The sequence below is a fragment of the Rhinatrema bivittatum genome, chromosome 3 (assembly GCF_901001135.1).
Source record: "Rhinatrema bivittatum chromosome 3, aRhiBiv1.1, whole genome shotgun sequence".
NCBI lineage: Eukaryota > Metazoa > Chordata > Amphibia > Gymnophiona > Rhinatrematidae > Rhinatrema > Rhinatrema bivittatum.
Genome location: NC_042617.1, coordinates 326,280,126 through 326,297,391, shown reverse-complemented (window position 1 = coordinate 326,297,391; position 17,266 = coordinate 326,280,126). Strand labels below are relative to the sequence as shown.

Here is a 17,266-nt window from a genome sequence, read left to right as displayed (position 1 = left end):
GCTCTTATTATGCCAGCCACTTCCTTTGAGAACCAGATCGGTTTCTTATTTCTCTTACTTTTGTTTGCTTTTTTAACATATAGGTTCATTGCTTTTGTTATTGCTCATTTTAGTTTGGCCCACTGTTGTTCCACCTCTCCCATTTTCTCCCAGTCTTCTAGTTCTACCTCCAGGTAAGTCCCCATTTCAACAAAGTTTGTATTTTGGAAATGCAAAATTCTGGTCTTCATGTGGCTTCTCTGTGTCTTAATTGCGATGCCAAACCATACCGTTTGATGAAAACTGGTGCTGAGGTGGGCACCCACCCGGACATTAGAGAAATCTCCTGATTTATTAGCATCCTTCAAAGATATATTCCTCCGAACCATGCACTGCTGAGTGACTGTTGGCTTTCCCCTTGTTCTAGTTTAAAAGCTGCTCTGGTTGGGTAATTTCATTATGGCTATGTCTATTTTAAAAATCATTTCGCTGAATACTAAGGGTCTAAACACCCATGGCAAAAGGTGTATTTTTTCAAGAAGCTGAACATTTGCCAGGAGACCCATCTTAGGAGATGTAATGAAGGGGTGTTGAGGTCCTCACTTTATCCTCAATAATACTTAGCACCGGTGATGGCAAGGCATAAATATAGTGGAGTAGGAATTTTATTATCTAAATATCTTGTTGCAACATTAAAGCAGCCCTGAGATATGTAAAGTTAGATATGTGGGGGTTAAAATGGTAGTAAACAATACACTTTACACTCTATTGACAGTATATGTTCCCAATATGGAGCAAGGTCCCCTTTTAGATAACATTTCCGTTTTGATGTCAGAATGGGCAGGGGGCACCTCATAGTAGGTGGTGATTTCAATCTCACTTGTTACTCCTACCTGGATAATTCAAAGAGGGAGGAGACAGGCTCCTGGATATCTAGGAATGCACTCAAAAAATGCTCTCAGATAGGGGGTTGGTGGACACATGGCATCTGAAATATCCATCTTAACGAAATTATTCTTTTTATTCAAATGTTCACCAGGCCTATTCTAGATTGGATTACTTTCTCAGATAAAAAAAACGGTGGACAAGACAATGGATGTGGGATTGGGTAACATGACATGGTCAGATCATTTGCCAGTATGGGTTACTCTAGTGATGCGGCCAGTTGTAGTGGGTGGGAAATTCTGGAGTCTGAATGATAGCTTCCTTGATGATACCAGTTATGTTGAGCAACTGTTGGGGGAAATGAGACAGTATCTCCAAGGGAATATTACTGGAGACTGCAATTCAATGATTGTCTGGGAGTACATGAAAGCAGTGATAAAAGGTAAACTAATTTTTTTTAAAATGTTTTTATTGTTTTATTGTTTTATTTTAATATAATTTTTAAATCAATGTTATTGAAAGAATGTAAAATTTAGATAAGTTGTTTACTTTATTTTATTTTGAATTTGCTACTGCATATTCCATGTTTGTAAACCGCCTTGATATGTATTTGAAAGCCGGTATATAAAGTTGAATAAATAAATAAAATAAATAAATAAATAATCTCCAGGGCCATGTTTGTTAAGAGAGAGAGGGAGGGAGTCAGGCTAAATCTCTTACAAAAGGTGGATAAGTTGGAGCTGCTACATAAACGTTGCCTGAACCAGGAGGTGTTGAGAAAGCTGGAATTGGCTAGACAAGAATTGCAGGCTTTGGATTTGGCTAAGATTGCATATCAATTGGAGTTAGTAAAACAGGAGACATATAAATATTGAGACACAGCCAGGCGTTTGTTAGTGAGAAGACTCGAGAAGGGAAGTTCCTGTTTGATACAAAGAGTATTGGGAAGTGCTTTACTCAATTTTATAAAGAACTTTATTCTGATGAGAAGGAAGCTGCAGAGCAGGTGATGGATGAATACATGGAGGGTGTCCCATTATCCTGTTTGGAGGAGGAGTGCAGGGGTTTGCTTAATCGAGAAATTAGTGCTGAGGAGATGGCTCAGGAGTTGAAAACAGGGAAGGCACCAGGGTTAGATGGCTTTACACCCAAATGTTATAAGGCTTTTCAATCAGTTTTGGTGGGACCACTGATGGCAATGTTTAATACCCTAGCAGAAGATAGGGTGTTGTTTCCTACTGCAAATAAAGTGGAAATTACCATTTTAGCCAAGGAGGCAAGGGATGCCACTTTATACGGGTCCTATCACCCAATTTCTTTGATGAATATAGACTTAAAAATTTTAGCAAAGTCTAGGCTCAGATTGGGTCTAGTAGCACCTCTCTTCATTCATGGTGATCAGTCCGAGTTTGTTCCTGGGAAACTTGAGTCTGACAATGGTCGCAGGCTGACCAATTTGATATGTGGGTTCCGCAGCAGGAAATTGTGGCGGTCCTTTTAGCGGTTGATGCTGAAAAGGCTTTTGATAGGGTTAATTGGGGATTTCTTTCTCGTGTCCTGGAAAGAATGCAGATAGGGCTGTCTATATTTCTTGGATTTAGAAATTATATGCGGAACTGCGAGCATACTTGAAGATTAAATAGGGGATATACGGACCCATCTGTAGTCAAGAGGGGTACGCATCAGGGTACCCACTATCTCCATTGCTATTTGCTTTGTCTCTAGAACCCTTTGCGGAACAGATTCATAGAGAGGAGAGAATATGTGGTGTAAAGGTAGGAGATACTAGCTATAAAGTATCTCTTTTTGTGGACAACATTGTTCACATTAGTATACCCTGAGCTATCCCTGAAGTTGTTGTTGGGAGAAATGCAGAGTTATGGATTGGTCTCTGGGTTCAAGGTGAATGAGGACAAGTCTGAAATTTTGAATATTTCAGTCTCTCAAGACTGAGTTGATAGATTGAAGACCCAGTTGCCATTCAAGATGGCTAAGGAATGGGTGAAGTATTTGGGGATTTATATAGGTCCAGAGGGTGATCAGTTGTTTAATTTGAATTAAGGTGCTTTGATTAAAAAGTTATTTAGCAACTTAGATAAAGGGGAACATTTGAATCTTTCGTGGTTGAGCCAGATCTCGAACATGAAAATGAACATACTTTCAAGATTATGTTATCTGTTTCAAACATTTCCAATTAGTTTTCCAGTTCATCTCCTAAAATTATGGCAGAAAAAGATATTTAGTTTTATCTGGAGAAGGCGTCCACCACGAGTAGCCAAGGGGGTGTTGTTCCAAACTAAATTGTAGGGGGTCTAAGTATACCAAATTTAGAATGTTACTATGTCGCTTCCCACTTGCGGGCCATTATTGATTGGCACAGAACTAAGGGTGTGAAACCCTGGGTTCAGTTGGAGCAGACCTGGGCAGGGAATGATCATTTAGGTATGAGAGGTTGGAAAGATTTTAAAGTGTTATCGTCCTGCACCAGGGTGACTTTAGCTGTTTGGAGGAGGTGGAGACAAGCCCTGGTGGGTGAACGCAGTTTCTATCACAGTTCATAATGCCTGTTTCATAGGGAATTTCCACCAGGCAATGATACTGCTGCTTATTTTTGGTGGTGGGCTTGGGGTATAACTAGATAGAACAGGTTTGGGGGGGGGGTCAGAATACTCTTTCATGGTCTGTCATTCGAGACAGATATTCTCTTGGCCACAATGGTGGCCCCCATAATGGCTGGATTCAGTGCTCAAGAGAGGAGAGTTCTAGGAGGAGCTCTGGCATACGGTATTTGGCTCATGACAGTCGCTGCAATGACTGGGATGGTAAAGGCAAATGAAGACATCTGGCATCGAATCCTAGCCTTGCTTCTAATTGAGCTCTAAGTCCAAAGTTCTCTTTGAAAATTTACATGCAAGCAATTGAGTATGTTCACAAAGTCAGCCACATAAAATTAGACTTGCTTTATTGAGGTGTAAATTGGGGGTCGGCAACCTACAGCACACACATGCCATCAGTGGCATGCAAGATGATTAAGAACTTAAGAACCACCATGCGGGGTCAGACCAAGATCCATCAAGCCCAACATCCTGTCTCTAAAAGTGCCAGTCCAGGTCACATATACCCGTCAGATCCCCAACAATTGATCTATTTCTTGTATCTCACTCCCAGGGATAAGCACTGTCTTTTCTCAAATCTACCTGGCTAAAGTGGTTATGGACTTTTCCTTCAGGAACCTGTCCAATCCTCTTTTGAACCCCACTATATTAATTGCCTTGACCACATCCTCCAGCAACAAATTCCATAGCTTGATTGTGCACAGAGTGAAAAAAACTCTTCCTATAATTTGTTTTAAATTTGCCAGCTGCTAGTTTCATAGAGTATCCCCTAGTCCTAGTATTATTTGAAAGGATAAATAATGTTTTCCCTTTTGGGATATAATACATCTTTGAAAGTAAAGGAATCTGTGTAGAATCATAAGATAATATCTCAACTACATATTTTTTATATAATTCAAAAGCTGACATTAGCCTAGATCTCGGAAAATTTAACAGTCGCAAATTACTTGATCGTAACTCATTTTCTAATAACTCAATTCTATTATGTAGGATGATATTGTCTTTAATGGATGATGCAACTATTGCTGGAATATTAGTAACTGTGGGGTTCAAATTTCCAATTAAAGTTTCAATTTTATTAGTTCTATCTTCTAACTCCACAAACTTTTCCCTGGTTTCCACAGAGAAAGTATGGACCTTAGAGACAGAGCTAGACAATTTCTTATCTATTTTGGTTGTTAACCTCCATAAATCCAATAATGTAACACTTTCAGGCTCTACCTCATTTTCTGAACCCTCATCACTTACATTAAAAATTATAGCGGGACATTTGACTGTTAAATTAACTGCCAAATTCCCCCCATTCACATTATTGCCTTGTGACTGTATATTTCCATTTGGTACTATCCCCCCCTTTACTTCAATAGGAGGTGAATTTCCCAAGGGATTTATACCTCCAATAGCCTCAGGTGTACCATCCCTTCTGGGCTGTATATGAGGTTGTAAGGGCCTAGGACTTAAGGATATCCCCAGTTGGGAATCACCTTCTATCACGTCCTCTACAATGGACTCCCCTAAACGAGTTATATGGGAGTCCATGGGTCCTATCGTTCTTGGCACTACTGGTATAGGAGATGAGGAAAAATTTTTTTACTTCCGTTTTCTACCCATAATTATCAAAAAGAAAATTTTTTACCAGGGGCGCGCGGCTTCGGCTGTGCGCCGCAGGGCCCACGATCTTATACAGTCCGGGTGGCGCCCGTCAATGACGTCACAGCCTGGGTCCACCCACTCGGTCTGGGCTCGCTTCTCACCACGTTATAGAGAGAATGGTAAGTCTCTTGCTGCACTCCTGCAGCTAAACGGGTGCCTCTCAGCTCTCTGACCTTCCTCCGCGCTCCCCAGTCAGTCGCCGCAGGGCCCACGATCTTATACAGTCCGGGTGGCGCCCGTCAATGACGTCACAGCCTGGGTCCGCCCACTCGGTCTGGGCTCGCTTCTCACCACGTTATAGAGAGAATGGTAAGTCTCTTGCTGCACTCCTGCAGCTAAACGGGTGCCTCTCAGCTCTCTGACCTTCCTCCGCGCTCCCCCACATTACTTATGTTTTAACTGAGTTATTCACTTATTTTACTACATTTTATTTTGCTCTTATCTATACTTTTAGCTAATATGAGTTAATTTTACATAGATGTAGTATAATTTTAATGATTTATATATTTTACAAATGTATGTTAATTTGATGATGTTATGTTTTTATTGTATTGATGTACACCGATATGATGTCCCCATGAATACCGGTATATAAAAGTAAATAAATAAATAAATAACTGCCATACTGTATCAGTCCAAAGTCCATCAACCCAGTATCCTGTTTTCAATAATGGCCATTCCAGGTCACCAGTACCCTGCTAGATCCCAGAGTAAATAGATCCCATGCTGCAATTGCGCAGTGATAAGTAGTGGCTATTCACTAAGTCGACTTGGTTAATAACAGGTTATGGACTTCTCCTCCAGGAACTTGTCCAAACCGTATGAGTGTGCATGCTTCTATACCAGAAGGCAGGTGGTGTTCTCTCTTGCATGTCATACCTGGAATTCATCAAAGCAGAGAAGGCATGCTTCCTCACTGATTTCCTCAGCTATTGGAGCAATGGGATCATAGGACTTGGCCATTCGTCCCGCTTTCCTTTTTGGCATGCTCTGTTTAAGGCGATGAATTCCTTGGGTAAACAAAAATTGAAATTAGTAGATAATTTTTAAAAAAATTTTAATAAAGCTAAATAAATAAAAACTGTTCCTGAAATAGACATAGCACCATTAAGAAAACTACACAATATGAGTATACTGCTAAAAGCATTTTTATAGCAGAGTACAAGACCAAAGGAAGTACAATTCTTTTATGCTGAAAAAGGATGTTTTGCTCTATAAATAATTGCAGGTAAGCTATACTGCTGAATATCTCTGAATTAGTTGTTTGTTAGCAGGAGAAGTCTCATCGAGCACCTGCTATTGAGCAGGTCTAACTTATCTAGTTAACTGGATATGTCCGACATCGGCATGTCCGGATAATAGGGGCCACTAATCATGGCCAGATATTCAGGCACCTCCACTTAAGCCAGAGAAGTCCTTACTTATCCAGCTAACTTGCACTGAATATCGATCACATTTTTAAATATTTTACAAATACAGATGCTGTATAGAAAGTGTAATACAATTGAGAATCCCTTTCTTTCAGGAGCTAACAGTGCTGGACAGCACCATCCTCTCACTGCTGGTTTCACAGATAATCACCATGAGCTCTGTATTCTATATAGTGACCTTGTCACTGAATTAGCCACAGCTCTTACAACACATAATATATATAAAATAAATATTGATGTGAGGAGTTTTTTAGCTCAAATTCAGATAATGTTTTTTATGTAATCATTAAACCCTATGAGGTCCAGGGGGATGAGGATGAGGTGCAGGAGCCACACTTTTCCCTAGTGAGTGGGAGGCAGGCCGAGCTCCTTTTAAAGGTAAATATCAGGATGGGGACTCAGCTGCCAAAACAGAGCAAATTTCACAATTTATAAAGGTTTGAGTGGGGGCGGGGGGGGGGACGACTTATGATACAATGTATGAACTGACTTGTGCTTTGGGAATGAGACAACATATTTTTTTCTTTAGTAGATGACAGTGCTACTTAGCCGGATATCTTTTCAAAATAACTGGTTAAGTAGCGCGTTATCCGGACACGCAAGGCCGCATAACTAAAAAAATCTACTTGGCTATTTCCAAACATAGCCGGTTAGGTTTTTTGTTATCTGGCTATATGTAGCCAGATAACTTTAGAGTGGTATATTCAGCAGGATGTTTTTCCTGCTGAATATATGGGACAATTATCCGGTTAACTTTAGCCAGCTAACTTGTTCACTAACCGGCCTACTGAACATGGACCTCTTTGAAAATAAAATAAATTAAAAAAAGAGAAATATTAGCAACCACTGTCATGTCACTAGAGATCGGAGAAGAGAACCATCTTCCCCTCATGCATGCCCATCCCTGCCGTTGTCTTCCTCATGTCCCTTCACCATAGCCTCCATGTCAGGTCTCAGCTCTCACTATACTAGCAACACCATTCCTAATCGTCTCCCCAACACTTCTCTCTTTAGCTCTCCCTAGCCTGTCCCTTACATCAGCAGCACACTCCTCTGCAAATACACAAGGCCCCATCTCTCTTCCCCAGAACCATAACATAGAACATGACAGCAGACAAAGACCATCCCACACCCATCTGGGCTATTATACTTTCCTGTTGCAATATCATAGAATCTGTGTGATCTCTGGCTTTACCATCATTTCCTCCAAAACTTGGGGATATCCTGAATTTATCCCATAATTTCTTGAATTCTGTTACTGTTTTGGCCTTCACTGTACTCACTGAGAGACCATTCCATTCATCCACCACCCTTTCCCATGAAGGAATATTTTCTGAGTCTACCTCCCTTCTACACTACTCTACATTGTCATCGTTTAAGAATAATTAAGGAAATAGTTCAAAAATAATTAAGAATAAGTTTCTTCATTGCATAAGTCATCACATCTTTTGTCATAGTAAACCCTAATTAGCTCCTGTTCAAAAAACTGCCTTAACAAGATCCATTTTAAGTTAAATAGAGCTCTTCTGCATCCAGTCACTGGAGCTGAGCTGATCTGAATACCTCTGGATGAAGAATCAAGCTCCTGCTGTTGAATGATGTGAATATGAAGCAAAGGTCAAAATATGTTGAACAAGGAAGAACTTCAGGAATAACATTCAATAGTACAGATTGGGGGAAGGCTATAAGAAAACTTCAATGTGTTTGACTATCCTTGGGGCACTGTCAGGTCCATCATCAGATCATCCTTCCAAAGCCCAGTAGCTCTGGGTCAAGGAAACTGCTGAGAATTGTCACTGTGAGGCCTAAGATTACTTTAAAAGAACTACAGAGGCCTCTGGCTAATATGGGGAAAATGCTGACTGTTCAACAATTTCAAGATTACTCCACAAACATAACTGTATGGAGGGATGGCAAGATGGAAGCCACTGCTGAAGTCATACAACATGCTACATAGCATTTACAAAGAAACATTTAGGAGACACTTCACGCATATGGGAGATTATTTTCTGGTCTAAGACCAAAGTGAAATTTTTGGTTTCAATGTATCAAGATGCAGGCTGCTAGGCAGACACCCTGCCATCAGAGGTCCTCATGGAGTCACCCTCTCTTCTATGCTAGCTACCTCCTTGATGCTCTCATGATGCAGCAGGGTCAGCCCTACTTAGACCTGACTCTCCCAGAACTCAATGCCTCTTCATCAAGTCACCTTGGCTCTTTGCATTAGCCCACCTAGTCTTGCTTTACTTCTGCATGACCCCCATGGCCTTCTTGTTGCACCTTGTCCCCTGGCCTCCTCAGCCTTCCTGCCTTTTCTGCGGCCTCCTTGGCCTCCCTGCCCAGACCTATGGCCTCCATGGCCTTTTTGCTCAGCCCTATAGCATTCAGGCCTACTAGCCTTGTTCTGCCTTGCTGTACTGCCTGCTTAGGCCTCCTTGTCCATTTTTCCCTTGTCTTGTTTTATACAGTTGTGCTCATAAGTTTACATACCCCTGGCAGAATTTGTAAGATGTGTAGCATTTTAAGAAAACATGAGTGATCATACCAAACGTGTGTTAATTTTAATGTGTTACAAATTAAACTATGATGCATCACAGAATAGCACAATCATTAAAAAAAAACAAAAACATAGCAATAAAGAAAATAATATAAAGGTCCCATTCAAATTTTGCACATCCTTAGTTCTTAATATCATGTATTACCCCCTTTTGCATCAATAACAGCTTGCAGTGTTTTCTGAAAGTTGTGAATGAGGCCCTTTATTTTCTCATGTGGTAAAGCTGCCCAGTCCTCTTAGCAAAAAGCCTCCAGATCCTGTACATTCTTTGGTGGTCTAGCATGAACTGCGTGTTTGAGTTCTCCCCAAAGTGGCTCAATGATGTTGACGGTGGGAGACTGTGATGGACATTCCAGAACCTTCACTTTCTTCTGCTGCAGCCATTGAAGGGTCAACTTGGCCTTATGTGCAGCTGAGTTGCAAGCCCCATTTCCCCAGATCTTTGTCCCATCTGCTCTAACAGCAGCATCCTATCTCTTCTTCTACCTGGATTATGAGAGTTTTTTGGGGGGAGGGGGCCATGGAAGGATAAGAGTGGAACTCTTTTACCTGTTGTACACCACACTGAGCAGTTCCTCAGATCTGATTTTCCAGTATATCCGTAATAAATTAAATGACATAATGTAGCAATGTTATGTGTGTCAATCATTTATTTTTCTTTTGCTTTGCAAAAACTATTGGAGAAATTACTTACCTGATAATTTTGTTTTCTTTAGTGTAGACAGATGCAGTCAGGATCAGTTGGGTTATGCTCTCCTGCCAGCAGATGGAGAAAGCTGGCATCACAGTATACATACTCCTGCAGTGACCCCAGCCTTCCAGTATTCTCTTCAAATGCAATTGTGAACAGACTAGCAAAAACCTGCTTAAAAACAGTCAGCCATAACTGTACTCAACCAACAATAAATACTGAACTCATGTAAAAACACAGATACCCCAATTAATCCCTTGGGATCTGTATCTCTCCAGGGGTATTAATACAATCATTTGGCAGCTGAGGGCAGGAACCTGAGCCTATCTGTCTACACTAAGGAAAACAAAATTATCAGGAAAGTAATTTCTCCATTTCCTAGCATGTACCCAGATGGACTCAGGACCAGTGGGATGTACCAAAGCTACTCCCGAACAGGGCAGGAGGCTGCCCGCGGTCCATTCAACATTGCAAGTGCAAAGGCTGCATCTTCCCGGGCCTGCACATCCAGACGATAAAACGTGGAAAAAGTGTGTAAGGAAGACCAAGTTGCAGCTCGGCAGATATCGACAGGAGACAACTTAATCTTCACCCATGACACTGCCTGAGCCTTAGTGGAATAAGCCTTAACCTAAGTAGGCAACAGCTTTTCAGCATCCACATATGCAGCCAAAACAGTACGCAACTGCAACATCCCTGGAGTCACCTGAAGGAAATGCTCCCGGCAAGACAGGGCCTGCAACTCAGAAATGCGACGTGCAGAACATATAGCCACCAGGAACACTGTCTTCAGGGTCAATAACCACAAGGAAAGGCTACGCAGCAGTCAAAATGTAGGGTCCGCTAAAAAATCCAGCATCAGGTTAAGACTCTACACAGGAACTGGCAACCGTAAGGGAGGCCGAAGGTGCTTCACGCCCTTCAAGACATGGCCACATCAGGATGGGATGACAGGGAGATACCACTTACCATCCCTCTAAAACATATAAGAGCTGCAACCTAAACCTTCAAGGAATTAAAGGGCCAATCCCTTATTCAACCCATTCTACAAAAAATCCAGAATAAGTGGGATCTTAACCAAACAAGGAAGAGCACAGCGCTCCTCACACCAGGCCTCATTCTCCAAACCTGCACATATGCTAGAGAAGTGGAGAACTTCTGAGTGCAGAGTAAGGTAGCAATCACTCCAGAAGAATATCCATGCTTCAATAGGCAAGCCCTCTCAAAGGCCAAACCGTAAGACAGAATACAGTCAGATCCTCGTGAAGAACCAGCCCCTGTTGCAACAGATCCATGCGTGGCAGAAGACAAAGGGGGTCCTCCACCAGGAGTCTCCGCAAATCCGCATACCACAGATGCCTAGGCCAATTCGGAGCCACCAGAAGTACTAGCCCCCTGTGGATTTTGATTCCACGAATGATCCTTAGCAAGGACCACGGAGGAAAGGCATAAAGCAACTCATCTTCCAGCCAGACCTGTACAAGAGCACCAATGCCCAGGGACCACTGATATGTCCTGCAACTGAAGAATCGAGGAACATTTGTATTGCAAGAAGATGCCAGCAGGTCTAGGGTTGGAAGACCCCAGTGATCCACTATCAGCTGCAACACCTCGGTGAACAACACCCATTCTCCAGGGTCCAGACTCTCCCTGCTGAGAAAGTCTGACATCACGCGGTCTGCTCAACCCAGTAGTCTGTTCCTGAACTGCAAGCAGGCCAATCTGACCACCTGGGTTTCCAGGCGATTGATGTTCCAGAGAACCTCTTCGGCTGTCCAACGTCCCTGAGAGTGAGCTCCCCAACCCTGGAGGCTCGCATCTGTCGTGAGCACCAACCAATTCGGGAGCCCTTTCTCAGATGAGCCTCCTACAACCACCACTGGAGGGGAAAGAAGATTTCCATCAGCAAGCGGAGCCGAACCGAATAGTCCTGAGACTGCGGGTTCCATCAAGACAGCAGTGAGCGCTGAAGAGGATGCATATGCGCCCTCGCCCATGGCATCACTTCCAGGGTTGCCGCCATCAAACCGAGCACCTGTAGATAGCTCCACACTGTCGGGTGGATAGTGTTCACCCACTGACGCACCTGAGACATCAGCTCTTGGAGCTGTGCATCTGGTAGAAAAACCTTGCCTAGCCTCTTGTTGAAGCGGACTCCCAGATACTCCAACGACTGAGAGGGCTGGAGACTGCTCTTGGCCAGGTTCACCACCCAACCAAGCTCCTGCGGCAAGGAAATCACCTTGTTGGTTACCAGACTTGGCCCGAATCAGCCAGACATCCAAGTATAGGTGCACCAGGATTCCATCTTTTCTCAATGCCACTGCCACAACCACGATGACCTTGGAAAATGTTCTGGAGGCGGTGGCCAGACCAAAGGGCAGACCCGAAACTGATAAGGCAAACCAGCACCGCAAAGCCTAGAAAATGGTGCTCCAAACAAATGGGAATATGAAGGTAAGCCTCGGACATATCCAGGGAGGTCAGAAACTCACCCGCAGAAAACAATTGACACTCTTGAGGTCCAGGATGGGACAAAAGGAAGCTTCCTTCTTGGGTACAACAAAATAAATGGAAGAGTGCCCGTATTTTCCTGAGACGTAGGCACAGGAATCACAGCCGTCAGCCGGAGAAGCCACAGAAGCATAGACGTCACTGGCTGCTTCTTCTGCTGGGAGTGGCAAGGAGAAACCATGAACACGTCATGAGGAATGCCGCGAAACTCCAGCGCATATCCTTCCCGTATCACTTCCAGGACCCATTGATCCGATGTGATCTTGACCTACCTCTGATAAAAGAGAGAGAGGCATCCCCCCATGTCCTCCTCCTGAAGGAAGGTCAGCAAACCTTCACTGGGAAGCTCGGGACGGTCCGCCACCCGAGCCTGCTCCTCTCTTGAACTGTCGGGGACGAAAGGACTGAGACCTACCAAAAGGCAGAGTCCTCTGAAAGGTCGGGTTTCTGTAGGGACGAAGCACATGGAACCCCTGAGACGACCTCCTCATAGAAAAGGAGTGCTGCAATTGCTTCTTATCCTCCTGTAACCAGGGAACTAGAGATTCACCCCACTTACTGGCCAGCTTTTCCAACTCGCTCCCAAACAAGAGTGAGCCTTTAAAGGGCATTTTTTTAAGATTAGCCTTGGAGGCTGTGTTAGATGACCAGTTCCACAACCATAGCTGACGTCTGGCTGCCATTACCGAAGCTACTCCTCTGGCCGAGGTATAGACCAAATCACAGCCCATGTCTGCCAAAAAGATGGCAGTGGGTTCCATAACTGCTCTGGAATTCACTCCGGAATCATCCACCTCCTGAAGAGAAGCAGACAACAGCACGCCATAAGAGTGCAACAGGAAACAATCTGTAAGGTCATCACCACCGCCTATCATGCACATCCTTCAAGGCTGCTCCTCCCTCCATGAGGATAGTTGTCCGTTTAGATGCAGTGCATGACAAGCTTATCCACTTTGGGAAAATGCAAACATTCTTTTACAGCTGGATCCAGAGGGTATAGGCCTTCCAATGCCTGACCCCCTTTGAAATTTGCCTCCAGGGCGTCCCATTCAAGATCAGTCAATTCTAGAATGGCATCCATATCAGGAAAAAAGCAAGAGGCTTTACTCCAGGAGATCAAAATGGAATTCTTCTATGGCTCTAACAAAGAATCCGCCCCAGGCACTCCCAGCATCTTCAATGACTGGGAAATCAGGGCCGGCAGTTCATCTCTATGAAAGAACCATAACATGGTTCGATACAGCTCCAAACCAGGAGGAATTTCACCAACTTCCAAGGAATCAGGATCTGCCTCATCATCCATGTCATCCGGATCCCCACTGGGGAAACCCATGGCAATCTGAGGCATGCCATGGTGCTTAACCGTAGGCATGGAAGAGGGAGGAGCCACTGGCTGAGGGTCCGACCTGACCAAAGTGGGCAAAGTGGAGGACTGCACCTGAACAAAGGCTTGTAAACCTTGAAAAAACCTTGAAAAAAACTTCATCCAAGAAAAAGCAGCTGGATCCAGACCAAGTCCAGAAGGTACTGGAGCGGCCCTAACTGAACTGCCCTCTCCTGTGGAGGAGCCAGTCAAGGAAGTACCAAGATCTGGCGCAATTCCAGCCAAAGCCATAACCAGACTATCATCAGAATGAGAGGATCCAGGCTTAGCAAAATCAGAGGAAGATAACTCCCCCTGAGCATCCAAGAAGCGATGACACATGTTGGAAGACAGCTCAGGCTGAGAAGCCCTGATATGACAGACAACACACAGAGAAAGGCGCTTAGGCTTCTTGTTTACTGGCGCCATGAGCAGCAATAACTGAGCATTGTACTTAAAAAAGTTGTGTGCACAAATTATAGGTGCCCAAGCAATAAGCGCAGCAAAGCGCACACAGTACTAATGCACCCCACTGGAGCATATCGCCATACACAAAGTTGCGCCTAGCATGTTATGCATTGCTCACACCAATGTCCTGCAGAGGACAGTAAAGCAAGCACAAGTGCGTGAAAATACGCTGCGGCCTACCATGCAGTGCACAGAGAAAAGCCTAACATGGGGCCTAGCCCACCTGGGCCCAGTTCCCCTAACCCCAACGGGAGCGGGAACAACATCAGGATGGCGCACCGAGCACAGAGACCAGAGGAAGATCTAAAACCCCCTGTCTCTGTAGGTAAAAGTTTGGGGTTTTTAACTTACCGGACGCTTACTGGCTGAGTACAGAGACGGTCTCTGTCTGCAGGGGCAGACAGCATCTGCTGTCACCGCCGTGCTCGGTCTTCTGCACAAGCAGCTAAGTCCACGCTGGGAACCAGCTACCAGGCCAAGGCACACCTTAGAGGGACCATGGAAATCATCTCAGGAATTCTCAACTGGGGGAGGGACCTTTAGCTATCACTGCAGGAGACTTTTGTTTCTCAACATAAAAGTTTCCATTCAAAATTCACAGCAATCCCCATACGGAGATGCACGACCACCACCTGCTGGAGACTGAGAATACTGGCAGGCTGGGGTCACTGCAGGAGTATATATGCTGTGACATCATCTTGCTCCGCTTCCATCTGCTGGCAGGGGAGCATAACACACTGGTCCTGAGTCCATCTGTCTACATGCTAGGAAAATTCATTTTTAAAGAGCACAGAGTACATCACCAACACAATATAAAAACAGTAACTAATATTTTAACTGAAGTCGTACATTAACAGGTACAAGAGAAAAAAGTCATGATTACTATTCGGTAACTGGTTGTCAGCTGATTTATACATCAGTCTGTGAATACCTACTTTTATGTACGTCTAACATGAAGCCATGAAAATGGACCCGTTTTTTCCTCTCCACCTCTACATGTGAATAAAACATGTCCATCACCATTGTCTTTCCTGTGCCTACAAATAAAAAAAAAAACAAAACACCCACTGTTAGCTAATTTAAACAGTCTGCACTGATTACTGTAATGACAGTTCATTAGCTTCCAAGCTAATGAAGCCACATTCATTCCTACAGAATTTCACAAAGCCATAATACTTTTCTAAAGAGGTGGAGTTATTCCTTAAGAAAGCTAGCACAACAAATCTTTTTCTTGGCCTAGCAGCTTCTGCCTACTCCTTTAGGCTTTTAGCTCAATGAGAACTTGAATCTGCTGGGAGGTTATATAAGCCTTCATGTTAATTGTTTCCCCCTCTTCTCACCCATCTAATCCAATCATCGCAACAACATTGTGGCCAAGAGCCACAGATCATTGCTCCCTCCAGAACCCAGTAGGTATGCAAGCCAAGTCTTGCTACTAGATGTCAGGCTACTGTTGCCCAATACCTAGGCCTTCGATCCCCTTAGTAGAGCTATATATGCATGTTGCCTCCGCAGCACCCCTAGCCCTGGCAAGGCCCAAAGGCAGAATTCAGGATCAGGAATCAAACTCAGGTCACCCTCACAGTACTGCCACTGACCCTTCAGGCCCACCCAGGGGACATAACTTTTTCCCTTGCCTCCTGCAGGATTTTGAGAATGGTGTCCAGTTTGGAACTAATGTATGACTAAGCTTTTCTTGCTATCTCGTGCAAGTTCTGAATATTCTCAGAAAGATTCCGGGAGCTTTTTATCATTTCAGGACTCTTCCCCTGTTTGGTAAGTAAGTTTGGTAAAATAAAAGGCATGAGAAAGCAAGAGACACAACCAGATGATCTTAAGCTGGCACTGAGTCGGTGAGGACCAGAATGAATGTCATACAGAACTTGCAACACTAAAAACAAATGCCATCAGCATTGGGGTTTTCTTTTTTTTATTATTTCATTGCATTTAACCACTTATACAATTTGTCATGCTACTAAAATTCCCTGTACTAAAATAAGACCAAACTGAAAGAGAAAGAAATGGAGAGTGACAGAAAAAAAAATAAGAGAAAGGAAGAGGGAAACAACAAACATATCGAAGGATAAAGAAAAAGGAGGCAGAAGTACATGGAAAAAGAGAGCAAGGAAAACAGCAAACTGAACTAGAAGCAAGGCAAAGAAACATAGCAGCATAAGAAATGAAAACAGATAAAGGTCAATACTGCCTAAACAGTCTTCCCAGCAGTAACTTGTCTACTTTGGGTAGATGTGTGTACAAATTCTCATACGGAACCCAATAGCTACTCCTCCATATCCCTCACTCAACTTTTCAAAGCACTATTTATTTATTTAAAAGCATTTAATGCCCACACCTTCAAAGTTCGGGGCAGGAGATTCACATCTGTCATGAGTACCAACCAGGCAGGAGAGGACAAGGGAACTCCCTTTCTCAGATGATCCTCCTGCAACCACCACTGGAGGCATGAGCAGATTTCCATCAGCAAGTGGAGCCGAAACGCATAATTTTATTTATTTATTTAAAAGCTTTTCTACACCGCCTATACAATATGAAGGTCTAAACGGTTTACAAGATTGAACATACATAATTAAAAGCTAACATTTAAAAAACAATCATAATGAGAATAATGAAAAAATGATCAAATTAAAATAACAGACATACATAAACATGTAGAATTGGAAAGTGAAAGAAAGGAGGTAGGAATCCTGAGAGTGTGGATTCCAACGAAATAGCAGAGAGCGCCAAAGAGGACGCATATGCACCTTTGCCCACAGCACCACTTCCAAGGAAGCTGCCATCAAGCTGAGTACCTGTAGGTCGGACCACACCGTCGGGCATATGGTATTCATCAACTGATGCACTTGAGACATCAATCTCTGGATCTGAACTTCCAGTAGGAAAACTCTGCCCTGTCCCATGTCAAACCAGACCCCCAGACACTCCAGCAACTGGGATGGTTGAAGATTGTTCTTGATCAGGTTCACCACCCAACTAAGCTCCTGCAATAAGATCATCTTGTGTGTCACCAGGTGGCTCTCTTCCAGAGACTTGGCTCGAATCAGCCAGTTGTCCAAATACGGGTGCACAAGGATTCCTTCTTTTCGCAAGGCC

The 17,266-nt window shown here is 43.6% G+C and overlaps 1 protein-coding gene across 3 annotated transcripts in view; it reads right to left on the bottom strand.

Annotated features, from left to right (window-relative positions):
* Positions 1 to 17,266, bottom strand: part of AFG1L (AFG1 like ATPase) — a 372,398-nt gene that overhangs the window by 291,999 nt on the left and 63,133 nt on the right. For 2 of the 3 annotated variants that reach the window (XM_029595310.1, XM_029595309.1), the window contains exons 4-5: positions 15,091 to 15,192; positions 6,012 to 6,142 (exon numbers count right to left, since the gene is read on the bottom strand). In XM_029595310.1, the coding sequence (XP_029451170.1) occupies positions 6,012 to 6,142; positions 15,091 to 15,192 (233 nt within the window). The remainder of the gene's footprint in view (positions 1 to 6,011; positions 6,143 to 15,090; positions 15,193 to 17,266) is intronic. The other variant, XM_029595311.1, reaches the window with a different exon arrangement.